Below are 17413 nucleotides of genomic sequence, written 5' to 3'. Positions count from 1 at the left end.
AGTAGCGTCTTAGTGCAAAGGGATCTACCTCCTCAGATTACTTTTCTGAAGATAGCTGGGACTGAGGGATGCGGAAGCCTTACAGGAAGCAGTGGGGACCGCTGACTCAAGGTGGTCCCAGGGGCAAAGCTTCCCTCTCCTCCACCATACACATGGCCCGTGTCCCAGGGAAAGTCCTTTACTAGTTCACAGGGGAGGAGCAGGAACTGAGCTGTCAGCATCCCCAGCAGCCCCTTTTTTTTGTTTGTTTTTGCGGTACGCGGGCCTCTCACTGTTGTGGCCTCTCCCGTTGAGGAGCACAGGCTCTGGACGCGCAGGCTCAGCGGCCATGGCTCACGAGCCCAGCCGCTCCGCGGCGTGTGGGATCTTCCTGGACCGGGGCATGAACCCGTGTCCCCTGCATCGGCAGGCGGACTCTCAACCACTGCGCCACCAGGGAAGCCCCCTTTTTTGTAAATCACCTCTTGCCCTTCCTCCTTCTACCCACCTGAAACTTCCTCAGAGAGTGTATGTAACCCTTAAACACAATGAGCTCATGCTTAGTGAAAGCCACCAGTTCTTCTGAGCAAACGTGATCTCACCTTTCAGATTCACTCCGGAAGTGGATTCTCCAACCCCTGGCTCTTCCCCCACCTGCAGGACTCCGAGGACTCTCTCCACCTGGGCGCCCCCCAGGCCAAGGAAGCAGGCCCACCTGCTGGTGTGCAAGGAGAAAATAGCAGGACCTCTCTTGGTTTCTTATCTCATCCTTTCAGTATTTTTATTGTTTATGCATGTTTTATGATGTACATGACCTATTAGTACAAGCAGTCCACAAATATAGCTCGATAGTAATACACATATATTGGGGTAAGCACTCAACATTATTATTCATTTCTACTCTAGGGATGCAAGCAAGCAGGTTTGGAGGGTGCTGACACGAAGGCGTAACGCCAGTCGGGTTCACAATAAATGGTAATTGGGAGCAACGGGGGCCACAGAGGGTTCACGGCCTGCCTGAGAGGACGCTACCTAGCTCTTTGCCGTGCCAGGATGGAGGCCTAGGGCTGCCAGATGTTCTGAATTCTGAAGAGGATGCATACATTTTTATTTTACATGAAATCTCCCAATTTTTAAATATTGGCACCTAGTGAACTATGACAAGGAACAGACACTGAGGGGGGGGGGGGGAAATAAAACACTAGGCCAGATGATCCCGAGGCTGCCCAGCCGGCGACTTCTGCGTGCCCTGCCCTCCTTACCTACGTGATTTCATTTAATCTCTCCCACAACCCTGAGAGGCAGCGCTTCATCGTTTACTGACGGGGAGACTGAGGCTTAAAGACATCAGGGAATTCATCCAATGTCTACCAAGAGTCTCAAGATGAGGAAACCCCGCCTCCTTTGTGTGACGTGAACTCCCTGGGGTTGACTCCACGTGAATGAGCCCATACCTTGAACCAGCGAGATTCTGCTGGCGGGAGAGAGTCTGGTTCTCAGCGCACCTCTCAAGGGGCAAAAAAGCTCCTCAGCTTTCCAACTACTGCAGACAACTACAAAGAAGGTGACAGGCTGGGGAGAGGGGCTAACTATTCTCATGATTTCCAGGGTCACCAAAGGTCGGGAGCCAGGCCCAAAAGGGAGAGGTGGGTTCAGGGCACCACAAGACAAAACTGGCACCAAGACTGAGGAAGGGAGGGGAAAATGCCTACAGCAGGTCACTTACTGACATATAATAATACTAATATTTACTGGGTATTTAAATATGTGTCAGAAATTGTTCTAAGTCTGCAGCTAAGTTATTTCATCTTCGCCTTATGAGTTGGTGCCTATAGTATCCCCATTATACAGATGAGAAAACCAAGGCACAGTAACACACCAAAAGTCACAAGCTACTGGGCATTTAGATCCAGGCACTCGAAAACCAAAGCCCAAGTTTTAACCTCTTCATCGTCTCTCTGGTGCCCCAACATCATCAGGATGGGCACTAGGGTTCTTCAAGCCTCAATCCTACCCATCGTTATGTGCGAATGGGGGAATTATAAAACAACATGTAGTATGCTGGCTAAAATCAGGAAGCAATGTAAATAGGACTTTGTCTCTTTCATTAGATCAGGGAAACTTCCTAAAGCCAGGATGTCAACTTTATTTTAATCTTCAACACTGCTCCATTCTTATGTGCAGAGTACGGGGCTCATTACCCAGGCTGTCCTAGAGAAAGGAAAGAGGCTACTCTTCAATGAGGCATTCCTCTTTTAATTTATTTCGCCTGTGGGGAGAGCAGCTACAGAGAACGGGAAAACAGAATCTCCCGCTCTCAAACTTTTGATAGAAGTGCTGCTGTCTGGGAGGGCTTTCTACAATGATGAAAATGTTCTGTGTCCAATACAGCAGTCACTAGCCACACATGGCTACTAAGCACTTGAAATGTGGCTCGTGCAACTGAGGAACTGAGTTTTTAATTACAATGAAAATGGAATTTAAATTTAAGGAGCCCCATCTACCTAGTGGCTACCATACTGAACAGCATAGCCTCTAAAGGGTGTGGTGAGAAAATGGGCTAAATGTCTCTAAATTCGGTCTTCCCCTGGACGACCTGAGAGTCATCCCCTGCAGAGTCTCTGCAAAGGTTTGGGAAGGAGGAAAGTTAGGTTAGGTTTTGCCACAGGCCAGGCTCACCTTGGTCGCTTCCCGGGCCTTGGGAGTGGAATGGCTCACATTAAAAATCCAAGTGGGGAACAGCTTTGGGGGTTGGAGGTTCTTGTTTAATACCAAATCACTATAACACTGTGTCACTTTTAAACATTTTAATATTCATGGGCTCCATTCCCTAGCTGTTTCCAACTGGGACCCAGGGTCTACAATCCCAAGGCACAGTCTACCCATAATCCCCTTGCCTAAGCCCATGACAAGGTTGGAGGAGAGAAGTCAAAAACAGCCTTTGCTCCTCCAACTAAGACTTGTGCTCTTTCTCTAGGGTCTGGCTTCCAGAAGCAGACCCCTGAGTTCGGAAATGATATCTGTGAGGTCAAACGGCAGCGGCATCGAAGGATCGTCCTTCTCCCAATACGGCCGGCACTCTGGCTTCTGATCCGCAGGTAGAGTTCGGGCAATTCGGGACTGGCACCTGCAAGAGTAAGAACAGGCAGTTTACCCCTGGGAGGAAATGCCTGGAAGACCCAAACTCATGGGCAACTTGGGGCGACCTTGCCAAATGCCCCAGTGACGATCCGCTATGATGGTGGTGATGATACACAAGGGTGAGTTTGGGCGGCAGAAGGCAGGTGTGTTTATAAGAAGGAAGAATTGTTCTTTATGGTGCTGGAACTTCTTTATTTTTTCCAGTGCCCAGATCTGTATTACCTCTAATGGCTTTGTAGAAGCCAATCATCGGGGAAATTCAGTTACTCTGCCTTTAAAATGGTGAATTATTTTTTCATTATCTCGACTGTTATTTAAAGTGTGTGATTAAGCCATTATCAGATTTAAATGTTTGCGGGATTTCCATGTATTACTAGATTACTGGGAAAGATTAAATTGAATTTACTGCATTAAAACGTCCAAGAATAGATTAAACAATATTACAGACCAGGATTGACTTTGGAGATCCCAGAGATTTACAAGTGTCCCAGCCTGCTGTGCTCAGAAAAAGGCACTCCAAGGAGAGACCGATTTATAAGGATATATGCAAATAGAGGTTAATAATCATTTCCACTGATGAATAGGTGGAGAAAACTTCCACAAAATTAAATTAAGAGGCTAGCAAGAGTGACTCCCTAAGGAAAACACTTAAATCACGGTTTTTATTAAATGGATTGTTCATCAATAGTAGAGAAATTAATTATCATACGCAACTAAATTATAGCCTCGTAGGAAGAAAGTTGGGGCAACATCATTGCGCCCTGGCAGGCATCTACCTTGCCGAAAGACCACAGCTTACTGGGAATTGGTCTGGGAAAACTCAGTGGCTTTGGCTTTACGTATCTGAAAAGTGATGATCAGACAGAAGAAGACACAAATTGCAATAAGAAACGAACAGTTTCTCTACTCTCTTGGAGCACATGGCGGTGACAGTGCGTGCACCAAAAAGAAACACTCTGAGTACATCTGGGAGAGCTGCGTGGTCCTTCCCCACCCCACCTGACCTTCTTGGCATTGTTCTCTAAATCAATTAAAAAGGGGTCCTACCCATCCTCTGTCTTCCGTGTAGGACTAACTATGATGAAGAGATCAAAGAATGGACCATCCTGGACCTATTTCCAAGCCTGATGGTCGAGCGGGCTCCTAACTAAAGGACATCTTCTCCTCTGGGGAATTATTAATGGTGAGGGGATCCCCACGGGAAAACATACTTCAACTTTACACCTATTTTCTCGGGTGGTTAATTGCTATCCTGGCATCCTGTGCACTCAATCCGTCGTACATTACACATAACATTCCAATATATCTTCAGCTCTCCGCATCGGGCCCTGATAATAGCGTCTGTTAACATGCACTAAGTACCATTATGTAGCACATCACTTCATAAATAATAAGATTAGCTGACCTCAGGGCCCCAAGAAGAGTAATGTGTTTAAATGTTCTCATTATTTATTTAAAACAAGAATTAAAGCAACAGAAGCTGCTTTTGACAATCCTCTTAGCATAAATATTAAACTGTTTGCACTGATAAGCCCACACAGAACTGAAGAACAGAGGCACGGTCTGCAGACTACTTAATAATAATAGGTGTTTGAGATGTTGCCCCTCACTGCAGTGGGTGCATCTCTGCAGTTCTAGAGACAGTCTCTAAATCACATGAAAGGGCTGGGGGAAATTAATATTCAAGGGAAGCTGCGACTAATTACAAAGGGGCTCTGCAAAGCTTTTTAAGTTGTTCTTTCTCTCTGCCTCAGAATCAGAGGGTAAGGCTCAATTTACCAGGTAGGGAGAGTTATTCCAAATTAAGCATTTCCATCTCACGGCGGGTAAACGATCTGTGCACACACTACCCTGGTTGGCAGATTAAAGGGCTGTGATAAGTGTTGATCCACCTCGAATAGCGTAAGGTTTGTCAAAAGTCAACAGAGATGCTTTTTCACCTGGCAGTGGGTTTTGCCCCCTCATTTTGAGAAAGTATTAAAAATGTTAACACCTGCTGCAGAAGTTCGCTTACACTTGTATTGTACAAGCTCCCCAAGCCCACCCAGTTTTCTTTTGGGTGAAGTTGCTCTGATTTTCTACTGTTCTTCCCATGGAAGGACCGGCCGGTGTGGGTACTACCTCCTTCTCATGCCGGCCCTGAGAGGCTCGGAGCTGTGTGTACCCCCTGCTTCCCTCTGGGCTAGAGCTAGAACCCCTTGTTTGGTCTCTTCAGGGCCTTAATTCAGATCTTTCAAGATCACTTTAAAACTCTTCCTTTAATGCCCAGCGCTCCTCGCCAGTTTCTCAATGGTCACGACTGCACCCCACAGAGGGCTTGCTGTTGAGGTAATGCATTCACCTGCGAGGAAGCACAGTCGCCCCCAACTCAAAGCACAATGTCCAATTCAACATCATGCCGGATGGTGGGCTGAAAAAGAAAAGGCTTGAGAATGACTTGAAGGCGTAGCTCCCTTTGGGTTTCAATTTCTCCTGCTCAATTCCCGCATTCTGCCTCTCTTCCATCTTAATTTCCTAACACAGTGGTAAAGATGTTCTCCGGGCACCAGGAGCTGCTGCTTCCCTGGGGCATGACATCTTGGGCAAGCTTCTTAACCTCACCAAGCCTCAGTTCCTTACTTGTCATGTGGGAATACTGATGATGGTGATGAAGATGACAGTACATTACTTATGGGCTTGTTGTGGAGGTTAAATGGATTAACACATGAGAAGTACTTAGCACAGTGCCTGGCACATAGTGAGCCCTCAATAATTATTAAATACTATTGTTGCTATCGTTACTTCTACTACGGGTGCCAGTGACCATGGGAGATGCCAACAAGAGGGCTGCCTATTGTACCTGCGACTGTCCCCTCCCTTTAGCTAACTGACTGGGTGGCCTCTGGACTGGGGGAAGCTCTGGAGATCCAGAAGCAGCTCTTTCTGGCTTGAAGCAGATTGAGCCTGTGGCTGAATCCTATCACAATGTGACATTCCAGGACGCTGAGGCTTATGTATTCAAGCTGCTACAACTCTCCAGTGACAGGCTAAAATGCTCAGATTCAGAAAGACTTAGCAGTTGCTCCTGAAGACCCAGAATTCATAACAGGTGCTGTCGTTGGACTGTCTGAGCGGCAGTTGTTTCAGGTTGACTTGGCATGTCTCGGAAATAAAGTTGAATTGTTTCTCAGCACGCATACTCTGTAGCTCTCGCCAAATCAAGGGGCCCCGAGTTCTCTTAGGAAATGTTTTAGGAGTCCTGACGGTGGTGGACACTGGCTGTCTTGTGTCTTTTCCCAAGTTTCCCACAAAGAAGATTCTAAGTTTCCTGTGGGGAAATCTGTCCCATCCCTATGCTTGGCCACATGGTTTGAGTGAGATTGGCTCCACCTCTACAGCCAGGGGAGAGCCTTGACTAGTTTGATCTAATCAGCACATCCTACTCTCCCAGCGACAGGGAGGAGGTTAGGGGAGGCACGTGACCCTCTCCAGGGCAAGACTGAGAGAGTAAATCAAAGGACGGGTCTGGGAACTAAGGGAAAAGACTTTCTTATCGCCTGGCCTGGGAACTATTAGGATGTGTGATCTGGAACCACCATAGTCATTTTGCTACCATGCAGCAAGGGGCTGGGTCCTGGGTGATACGGTTTGAGTAGCTGGATTGAGTCTCACCTGAAGCTAGGTATGCCTCGAGTTTTTCAGTTGCACGAGCTTGTTATTGTTTGAGTTCGGTTTTTCTGTCACTTGCGACCCAAAGAGTCCTGGCTGATATGCCGGCCATGCGTCCCACCCCTCGGTGCCCTCCTGCCTTCTACAACATCCACTGCCGTGGCCCTGCCTGCCAGGTACATGTTGATAGTCCTCTCCAAACTGAGATGCTGCTGATGGAGTACAGTGTGTGCAGAGATCATGTGAAAGCATGAAATCCCTGGCTTTTGTTTTCGATTCCAATAATATTTCCACTGGGGACAAATTTCTACCCAGAAAACAAGAGTGCGCTGGTGTCATCCACACTGGCCTTTGAGCAAAAATAAGCCAGGGCTTCCCTGGTGGCGCAGTGGTTGAGTGTCCACCTGCCGATGCAGGGGACACGGGTTCGTGCCCTGGTCCGGGAAGATCCCACGTGCCGCAGAGCGGCTGGGCCCGTGAGCCATGGTCGCTGAGCCTGCACGTCCAGAGCCTGTGCTCCGCAACGGGAGAGGCCACAACGGTGAGAGGCCCGTGTACCGCAAAAAAAATAAATAAATAAAATAAAATAAAAATAAGCCAGTTTTAATGACCAGAGCTGGATGACCTTTCTAAAGAAAGTTAAAAAAATTTCCCTAAAAATTTATCAAGGATAGCAGATCATTCTGAGCCCAGACAAACAGTAAGAAACTCAGCTAAACAGTAAGGAAGTTACAGTTTCCCCTTTCAACCTTGTGCTCTCTACTCCCATCCTAAAGGGTTAACAAATAAACTCAGATCTACTCAGAAAACCCTGTTCCTTTTATGCGGCATTGCAAGGGGAGCTATGGAAAATAATACATGCTTCATCTCTCTCCCTCCCAAATTCACATTATTTCAATTCAAAGGACTCTGTAGCTACCCTCAAAACTCTTGCTGCTTGGGAGTGGTTCTCTCTGAATGACCTAGTGATGTAACAGGAAGCAGATGAAAGGTGTCACGTCGGCTGGCCTGTCAGCCGACTGTCCAGAGGTTCCCCTCCTCTCCTCTCCCAGGTGTAACTCACGCAGGGCCCCACTGCCTGCTGATTCCCCCAGGGCTACACTTACATTTGGAGGATGAGGACCGCCAGCTACATTAGTGAACACTGGTCGCCATGCTGAAATTAACCACTTTAGCTAAAGTGTGTGTTAATTATGGGTATGCAAGTAGTCAATAAAAGGTTAATGCAAGAGCCAGAGAATAAATTTCTTCCCTTATTGCATCACTTCACAGACTAAATGACTAACATTATACTTTGTGTTTTTAATCAATAGGTTTTACAGTAATGTGCTGGCCATCGATTTTAAGAAAACATGTACGGTCTTCCTCCTCGTCCCTAAATTTTGCAACAAATAAAGAAGGACAGGTAACATTTCCATTACTCTTGATGAAATGATAAAGATTTTGGGAGAAATGTCGCAGTGGTTGAGAATCTGCCTGCTAATGCAGGGGACACGGGTTCTGAGCCCTGGTCTGGGAAGATACCACATGCCGCGGAGCAACCAGGCCCGTGAACCACAACTACTGAGCCTGCGCGTCTGGAGCCTGTGCTCCGCAACAAGAGAGGCCGCGACAGTGAGAGGCCCGCGCACCGCGATGAAGAGTGGCCCCCACTTGCCACAACTAGAGAAAGCCCTCGCACAGAAACGAAGTCCCAACATAGCCAAAAATAAATAAATAAATTAAAAAAAAAAAGTACAAAAAACTAGAACTTGATGGAGAAATATTACCAAGCACAGGCCATTGAGGAGACAAAAAAAATGAACTCCTAAGAGAGAATTCTTTAATGTGAAAGGAGAGAGTAACTCCTGATTAAAATGAGTACATTCTGTACATTGTTTAAGCATCCCGAAGAATTTTAATATGCAGCACTGATTTATTCAATTTTCACAATAGCCTGAGAGAGATGGGGAGGTAGGTATCTGAACCACATTTGACGTGAGGGCTGCCTTTCCCCAGGTTAATCCAATGGCAGGTGGGAGAGCGGGGCCGCGCAGACCCTGGACATCTGGCTGGCTGCCCTTTCCACCACATTCCATCTTTCTCATGGATTCCCATTTGGACCAAAATGGGTGCTATCCCCTGATTACTTAGCTATTCTTGCCAAACGTAGATATTCAGGAGATTCCAAACCATTTCCGGGGAAAGAAAGGAGCAAAATGCTTTTTTCTTCATGTTCCTGTGACAATAATTACAGCAAATGACTGACAAAACCTTCTCTTCATTCTAATGACTCTGAGGTTCTCATAGCGTAAGCATCTATCATCTATAGAAGTAAAAGATACATCTTCATCTTTTAAGAGCATAAACTACTTCTAATTATACAGTCATCCCCCAGTATTTTCAGGGGACTCGTGCCAGGAACCCCCACTTGCATACCAAAATCCGTGGATGCTCAAATCCCTTCCAGTTGGCCCTCCGTATCTTTGGGTTCTGCATCCACAGATACAGAGGGCTGACTATATTTATTGCAAAAAACCCCATGTATAAGGGGACCTTCTTAGTTCAAATTTACTCAAGGGTCAACTGTATTCCTGGAGTGACCCTGAGAAAAATCTCCCAACCTCTTACTTTCCTCAACTGTTACACGAAGTTCATGTTTCCCTGGTTCACTGGACTTTGTGAAGATAAAAATTAAATAATGTATATAAAAGTATAAAAGCCTTTTAAAATATGCAGACTACTGCACAAATGTAGCCCTTTCCTATGTGACACAAGTTCTATTTTTAAAACACAGCAGATTAGGCAACGTTGGCCGGGGGCATGTAATGCTTAAAAATAAGTGTGAAAAAAAAAAAAACTATGTGCAACCAGATAATGAAATATCACACAGCCCTTAAAAAGAATGCATTAAAAAAATAAGTGTGAAAGATATCACACTTTCTTTTTAAGATTTTTTTTTTTTGATGTGGACCATTTAAAAAGTCTTTATTGAATTTGTTACAATATTGCTTCTGTTTTTTATGTTTTGGTTTTTTGGCCACGAGGCATGTGGGATCTTAGTTCCCTGACCAGGGATCGAACCCACACTCCCTGCATTGGAAGGCGAAGTCTTAACCACTGGACCGCCAGGAAAGTCCCAAAAGACTAGAGCAATTTACACTCACAACTTCATCAGAAAATATCCAGTCTTCTCCAAGTCAGAGTTTTTTTCTGGAATTTTCACTTACAGTGAGGAGTTGACCGTCATCCTGGTTCATGTCAAACAGAAGGCTGTTTTAGGGTATCAGCCACATCACAATACATTCCCTCAAACGGTGTAAACCAGCACCAAGGGTTAAGAGGCTTCATTCAAGTAGAAAACGCTGATGTGATATCACATCAAATCTCCATTTAACCTGCAAAACGCAACTGCCAGGACCAGCATGAAAAAAGTGGGAAATGATGTAAAGGGGCAACAATCTCAATGGGCTTCTATGCTTTGGAGGGAGCTCGAGACCAATGTGGGACCTGCATGTTCTCCGTTCTTAGTTTCTCTGGGCCCAGTAAAATCGTAGCATCTTGCCACACAGAGTTATTCCAATATTTAAAAGAGAAGTATTGGGGCTTCCCTGGTGGCACAGTGGTTAAGAATCTGCCTGCCAATGCAGGGGACACGAGTTCGAGCCCTGGTCCAGGAAAATCCCACATGCCACGGAGCAACTAAGCCCGTGCGCCACAACTACTGAGCCCATGTGCTGCAACTACTGAAGCCCACGCGCCTAGAGCCTGTGCTCCGCAACAAGAAGCCCATGCACCGCAACGAAGAGTAGCCCCCGCTTGCCACAACTAGAGAAAACCCTCACGCAGCAATGAAGACACAATGCAGCCCAAAATAAGTAAATTTATAAAAAAAAAAAAAGAAGTATTTTTTCATATAACACGGGATCTAACTCCCTAATAGTACTTTATGTACCATTTAAGGGATTCCATAAATAATTTTGACTCTCCATGATGTCTACATTGAACACCACATTTCAAATCTCACTTTGAGTAAGAGGCTACTCCGTTGTACTGTTTTTCATGGTCTCACCAGGCTTTGTTCCAAATAATCTGTCTTAGAGGTGAGGCGAGCATGCAGACCTGTTTATAATCGTCTACCCTTGAGACTTTAAATGCTTTGAAAAGAGAAGAGTGAGTCAATGAATTTATAATTTGTCTTCTTGGACTTTGTGTTACTGCCATCATGGCTCTGTGGACAACTTGACAAAGAAAGAGCTGCCCTGTCATACGAATCACGATGGTCTACTTTGACTAAGGTGGTTGTATGAAATCAGCTTGTTTGATTTGTATAACTCAGTTTACCTACTGCAGAACCACTAAGCAGAACCAACTCCTGAGTGAGTTCCAACAAAGGACACTCTCACTTTCTCTTTCAAAGGCTTTTAACCTCTTGCCTCTGACTCACATGTTAATGTTCTCAGATCAGTAAAGTCAACACACATCAGAGTGAGGAAAAGCCACACTTTGGCCCATGGGTCAGCTTTTTTTGGGGGGGATGGGGTGGGTCAATATACCTTTTTAGCAGGTAGTATTTTTTCAGCCATGACCACTTGAGAAGCTTGACTCGACTTAACTTCTGGTTATTTAAAAATCTACTTTTGGCTTCACATTTCAGGGAAGAAGGGAGAAGCCTGATAGAAGAGCTTGCTTAGCTGCTCTAAAAGCCAAATATCCCCCAAATGCTTTTGAATACCAGGATAATGCCATTCAGCCATCTGGATAACCAGCCATTTTGCAAGAAATCATTGTGCTGTTCAGTATGGATAAACCCTGCTGTCTAGATCTCAGTCAATCAATCAGCATGCTTATGGAGTACCTACTGTGAACCTATACTGTTCCCTCATTGGGAGGAGAAGGGAGTAGCACAGAGAACAGCCCAGGCCAAGCCCAGCTGTTGCAAATAACTGTGCTCTCCACATTTGTTTGGAACTCACCATTTTCCATGTAAATAATGGTTCTCATCGCTCCTAATTCTCCTCCTCAACACCAGTATTACCTATAATTTCTCTGAAATATAATATTAATATATTATATAGCCCAGTGGCCATGAATAGCAGGGTGTCTGGTTTTGCTTAAGGAAAATGAACATTTAGAGTTCCTACTTGGGATCCAAGAAGGAATTTCCTTTGACCAGGGTTCCCTGTCCTCCTAGCATATGGAAGCAGGGCTTTGTCCCACTCCAGGTCACCGCTAATAGCTCCTCTGACCTGTGGCAAAGACTCCACCAGAGAAGAGAGGCCCCTGGGGTGAGGGGTAAGGTGCTCAGATAGTACCTCCAAGGGGTCAAGAGATGAAGAGACAAGGTCACAAGACCTCTTACTGGTCTAAAAATCAGGGACACTTTTTGGTAACAGAATGGCTTATAGGCGTCTCTGTTCTTTCTTTCGGGGTCCAGGGGGATGCCATGCCCTTCTCCCTTCTACCGTACTATCTGCTGCCTTCTTTAGGGTTTCTTCCCAACCTGCGTAATTATACTGTGTAATCCTCACATCTCCTCACCGTTCTGCCCTTATAAGTTTTTCAGAGGTTTTTGTTGCTATGGGAGATACTATAAAGCAATTCTCTCATGCCAATGCCTCCCTGATGACATCTCCTCTCAGACCAAAGGAATAGTAATAATGCTGATAGAAACATTAAAAATAGCCCATCATATCTACTAAGTGTCAGGCACTGTATAAGTCTTCTAATTAAAGGTATGTCCTCAAATGGAAAATGGAGGTCCAGAAGATTAAATACCTTGTCCAATTCACAGCTAAAGAAAGGATAGAGTCAGGACTTGGCAAAATTGTCTGATTCCTAATCTCAAGCTCTTTGTACTGTTCCAAAATAGAGACATCAAGAGAATCAGTTTGGGTCCTGGTTATAAACAGTTTTCCAAAGGCACCTAGCCCCAAGCTAGACTCCCGGGAGGAGGGTCCTGTCCATGTGAATTTTCACACGTGACTCTTCAGACTGAGCCAGTTGGCGAAAACATGCACCATCTTAACCTACCACAAAGGACCACAAAGATGCTGAAGGTGGTATGTGGGTGGGTGGGGGTGACACGTGGGTGTCTTTGGGTCCACAGAGGACTCACATTAAACTCGCCTCCCTTTCAGAGGACACCACGCTCAGGGTCAGTTCTTGTAGACCTGCAACGTGGCTCCCTAAGTAGGTAGCTGGTGACTTCACAAGGTCTGGCACAGAAAACAGTACTCCTGGAGTCCCTCCCCCTACTTCAGGGACTCCAGCAGGCCCGTGGAACCACTTAACATTGGAGACTGCTTGGCCCAACACGGGGGTGTAAATCCAGGAGGTAAAGAGTTGAGAACAATTTTATCCCCAGGTTCATTTGTCAGCTTGTCAGTTACATAATGAGAGTGATGAATGGGCTACCTTGACAGCTGAACATTTAGGAGCTGCTGACCTTTGATCTCTGGTCACATGATAGGGTCATCTGAAACTTGCATGACTTCTACCTGGCCAAGGGTAACAATATAAAGGTCAAATCGGCTGGACGATTATATGAATCAAGTCTGAGGCAGCTTGGTTGGGAGTTTTAAGAGAGGCCGGGTTGGGTTCCCCAGCACACAAAGCTATGGAACCACTGCAGAAAGGTGCTCAACAAAAGATATACAATTTCAAAGCAGTCTAGAGTAACTTTCCTTGCAAGGGAATAGAATGAACTCATTATTTTTAAAGGGCAACAATGAAAACAAACACTTTGGAAGAAAATATATTCTGCCAGTGCCTCTGCCATTGGGAGGGAAGCATACAGGCATATGACTTAATGAGTAATATTAATGCTATACCTGCAACATGGCAGAAGGTCCAATTTGATGCAATTATTGGAACAAAATCCCCACTGGGTAGTATCAAGCCCTTCTTTCAGCCATAGAATACGGTCTCTCCTCCATCCTCTGTCAGCACAGTACCCCACAAAGGACCATGATTGACAAAAGATAACCCTTTCCAAATTTCGTGACTTCCCTGTTGCTTGAAACTTAAGCAAAGTTTGCACGGGACAGTCTCAAACTTCAGAAAGATTCCAGAATAACTTACAATCAGAAATTCAAGGCAGCTGTGATTTTCAGATGCACTATACCGTTTAAAAAAATGTTTCTTCTTGCAAACCTGAAGACTTTTGCTTTTTGATTACTTGGTTAAATTCCATTTACTCAGAATCAGATAACAGTAGGCACAGAGGTAATGAATACGGTTATGAAAATGAAAGCTAAGAGGCCAACGCCATCGATTTCCAGAATCCAGAAACTTCATAACCCATGAAAGAAGCAGACATTACAGAGAAATCTGATTTACATCAAGAGCTTGTTTTCTACAAAGGATTTTCCCCTGCAAAGTCAAACACCGATGGACAAACTTCCACTGGAGCAAAATCCATTCCTACTCTTGAGAGACAAGCAAAGCAAAGGACAGTGGCTTACCGAATAAAAGGCCAGCTGTTCTGACTTTGGAACGCTCATTTGAGTTGTAAGCTGTGAAATAAATTTGAGTCGATGGTCCTCCCATCTGCTCACCTGTCAGTCAGTTTCCACTGTGCTGCTGTTTTTAGAAATACTTCCAAGTAACCTGCTTAATTGGTTTTTGGATGCCGGGAAGCATCTCCCCAGTTTATCTTAACCTTATACAGAACACGAAGCTACTGGGCCTTTGTTTCTTTTCTCTCCTTTAAGAACATTCACTAATAGGTCAAGAGCACTTACACAGAACACTTGGTGGAGCCGCAAACCAACGGGGTGGGGGGCAGTCCAAATGAGGAATTAGAGAGAAAATGGTGGGTCAAAGCAGAATGTCAATTGATCAAGGGCATCCCAGTCTTCTGAAGAATTTCTGCTTTGCACCCGTTTAAAGACCGAGTCCAAGTCAAAATTCTTACAATAGTCCACAAGTCGCTTCGTGACCTACGGCTTCCCCGCCCCGGTCATCCCCCATCCTCTGGCCTCTCCTTCCACTTGTCCCATTACTCACTTTGCTCCAGTCGTATTGGCTGATTTGCTCTTCCTTGGACAGGCAAAGGTATTCCAGAGCGCTCGAATACCTGCTGTTTCTTCAGCCTTGAACACTCTTCCCCTGAGATATCCATGTGGCTCGCTCCCCTATTACTTCAGGTCACCACTTCAACATAATCCAATCAGTAAGGCCTTCCTTGACTATCTTACGTAAGACAGCAGCATCTCCCCTTCCTACCTACCCAACCCAGCACTCCCCACTCCCCATCTTCTTTTCCTGCCCCATTTTTCTCCACAACACTTGATACCATCTAGGGTGTGTGTGTGCGTGGTGTGTGTTAGATAAGCTCCCTGAAGGCAGGGATCCCTGATGTACTCACTGCTATATCCTCCAAGCCTAGAGTCTGCCCCACTGTAGCCACAGTAAATACGGTGCGATGCACAGATGACTGAAAGCAACTTGCGTCTGAACTTCTAACTGTACTTCCTTAAGGCAGGACTAATCTCTCTGCAATATCACCAATTTTATGATAAAGACAGTAAATGCAAAGGCACAACCAAAGGAGAAATAATAACAATATCTCATCCGTGGACAAAGAGGATGAGATGGTAGGAAGAAAATTGGTCTGGGAACTCAAGACCCAGCTCCACCACTACCCTATCCTGTGACCTTGGGCAAAACCTGGACTTTCTTGGCCATCAGTACTCAGATCTGTAAAATGAAAGGTTGGGTTAGACAACCCCTGAGGTTCTTCCCATCTTTTAAAAACTGGGATTTTACATATAAATATTATGGTTTACCTTCACATACCTTATCTCATGTGACCCTCACTACTAGGGTAGGCAATAAAGGTGCTGTCTCAGTTGGGGAGATTAGGACGTGTGGGCCTTGCTCCGGGTCACATGGCTGCTAAGACACGTAGCTGGGACTAAAACTTAGGTCATTTGCTAGTTCAGCATTTTTCTACAAAACTGCACTTCCTCTATTGGTAGAATTGCAAGTACTACCAATCACTGTTACTCTGATCCAAAAAGTATTTTTGCAGGCAAGTTCTTATTCCCTCAAGATAACATATGTGTATCATGCACCCCTCTGGGCACTATTCCACCCTAGCCCAAGAATCCTTGGATTCTCTAAGCTGCCGTTTCAAGATTAGAGATAATAAATGGCTCCATCTGCCTACGGATGTTTTATGATAGGAATGAAACTGTATTTTAGTGTAGCTCTTCGGTAGAAGGGCAAGAAGTCGAAGCAACTGTGGCATCAGGATTGCTACGCTAACAAGGTCGCTGAACTCCAAAGATGTCAGAAACTTCCTCGTCTCAAAGCCAAAGCAAATCTGCATTTTATACCCCTAGGAACTGAATGACGCTGTTTCTGCAGCTAACATTTAGAAATTAAAATTGCTTTTACCCACACAAATATCTATGCTGCTGGGTTCAGTGATCAAGAAGGAGGAAAACTCAATAAACTATAATGGAAAAGAATTCAAAAAATATATAGGGACTTCCCTGATGGTGCAGTGGTTAAGAATCCGCCTGCCAATGCAGGGGACACGGGTTCTAGCCCTGGTCCGGGAAGATCCCACATGCTGCGGAACAACTAAGCCCGTGCACCACGACTACTGAGCCGGCGCTCTAGAGCCCGCAAGCCACAACTACTGAGCCCATGCACTGCAACTACTAAAGCCCACGCACCTAGAGCTCATGCTCCACAACCAGAGAAGCCACTGCAGTGAGAAGCCTGCGTAATGTAAGGAAGAGTAGCCTCCGCTCGCTCCAACTAGAGAAAGCCGGTGTGCAGCAACGAAGACTCAACACAGCCAAAAAAAAGAGATATATACATATATATGTGTATAACCGGATCACTTTGCTGTACACCTGAAACATCCAGGACCCAGGCTGCTGCATCTATTTTTTTGTTTTGCCATCCTTAGCTCATGGCTGCCATCCTTGAGGTCACCTTATGGTCCAGGTGTTCTAGCCACCATATCTGGTTTCCCAGGCAGGAGCGGGAGAAAGGAGAGAGGGGTAAAACATGCCCCCACCTCCTCTTTCTAAGGAAGACAGCCAACCAACCTCCACCTCTGTGTCACTGACTAGAACTCAGCCCCTGGGCTGCAAAAGAGGCTGCGAAGTGTAGGGTTTTTTTTTTTTTTTTTACAGTTTTGTTTATTTTTGGCTGCACAGCATGTGGGATCTTAGTTCTCCGACCAGGGGTTGAACCCATGCCCCCTGCGGTGGAAGTGCAAAGTCTTAACCACTGGACTGCCGGGGAAGTCCCTGTAGGTTTTTAACTGGATGTGTTACCCTCTTCTTTCCTCCATTAAAACTGGGATTCTATACTCAGGAAGAAGGAAAGGATGTGGGCAGGATGAGGAACTAGTATTCTCTGCCACACAATGGAAGCAAATAGACATTAAGGTAATGTCTCCTAGAGATCAATGTTCTGGAGCAAATCAAACAGGAAACGAATAAGTGAGCGAATGGAGGGGGGTGGAGGAAGGGCTGTGGCTGGAGTGCAAGCAGTAGGCATCTATCGGGGGAAGCGGATTTTAGGTGACAATGAGTCAGGCTTGATCAAGGGACAGCAAGAAGGCCACTGTAGCTGAAGCAGGGTGACCAAGGGAGGAAGGAGGAGGGGTCAGAGAGGACCAGGGTCTTGGAAGCCACTG

At 45.6% G+C, this 17413-nt stretch overlaps 1 protein-coding gene across 2 annotated transcripts in view; it reads right to left on the bottom strand.

Annotated features, from left to right (window-relative positions):
- Positions 1-740: 740 nt before the first annotated feature.
- FTO (FTO alpha-ketoglutarate dependent dioxygenase) overlaps positions 741-17413 on the bottom strand; it is a 376265-nt gene continuing 359592 nt past the window's right edge. The window contains exon 9 of one of the 2 annotated variants that reach the window (XM_024747440.1): positions 741-3106. In XM_024747440.1, the coding sequence (XP_024603208.1) occupies positions 2953-3106 (154 nt within the window). In that variant the 3' untranslated portion in view covers positions 741-2952. The remainder of the gene's footprint in view (positions 3107-17413) is intronic. The other variant, XM_024747442.1, reaches the window with a different exon arrangement.

The sequence above is a fragment of the Neophocaena asiaeorientalis genome, unplaced genomic scaffold (assembly GCF_003031525.2).
Source record: "Neophocaena asiaeorientalis asiaeorientalis breed wild unplaced genomic scaffold, Neophocaena_asiaeorientalis_V1.1 scaffold438, whole genome shotgun sequence".
NCBI lineage: Eukaryota > Metazoa > Chordata > Mammalia > Artiodactyla > Phocoenidae > Neophocaena > Neophocaena asiaeorientalis.
This window is presented reverse-complemented; position numbering and strand designations above follow the sequence as displayed.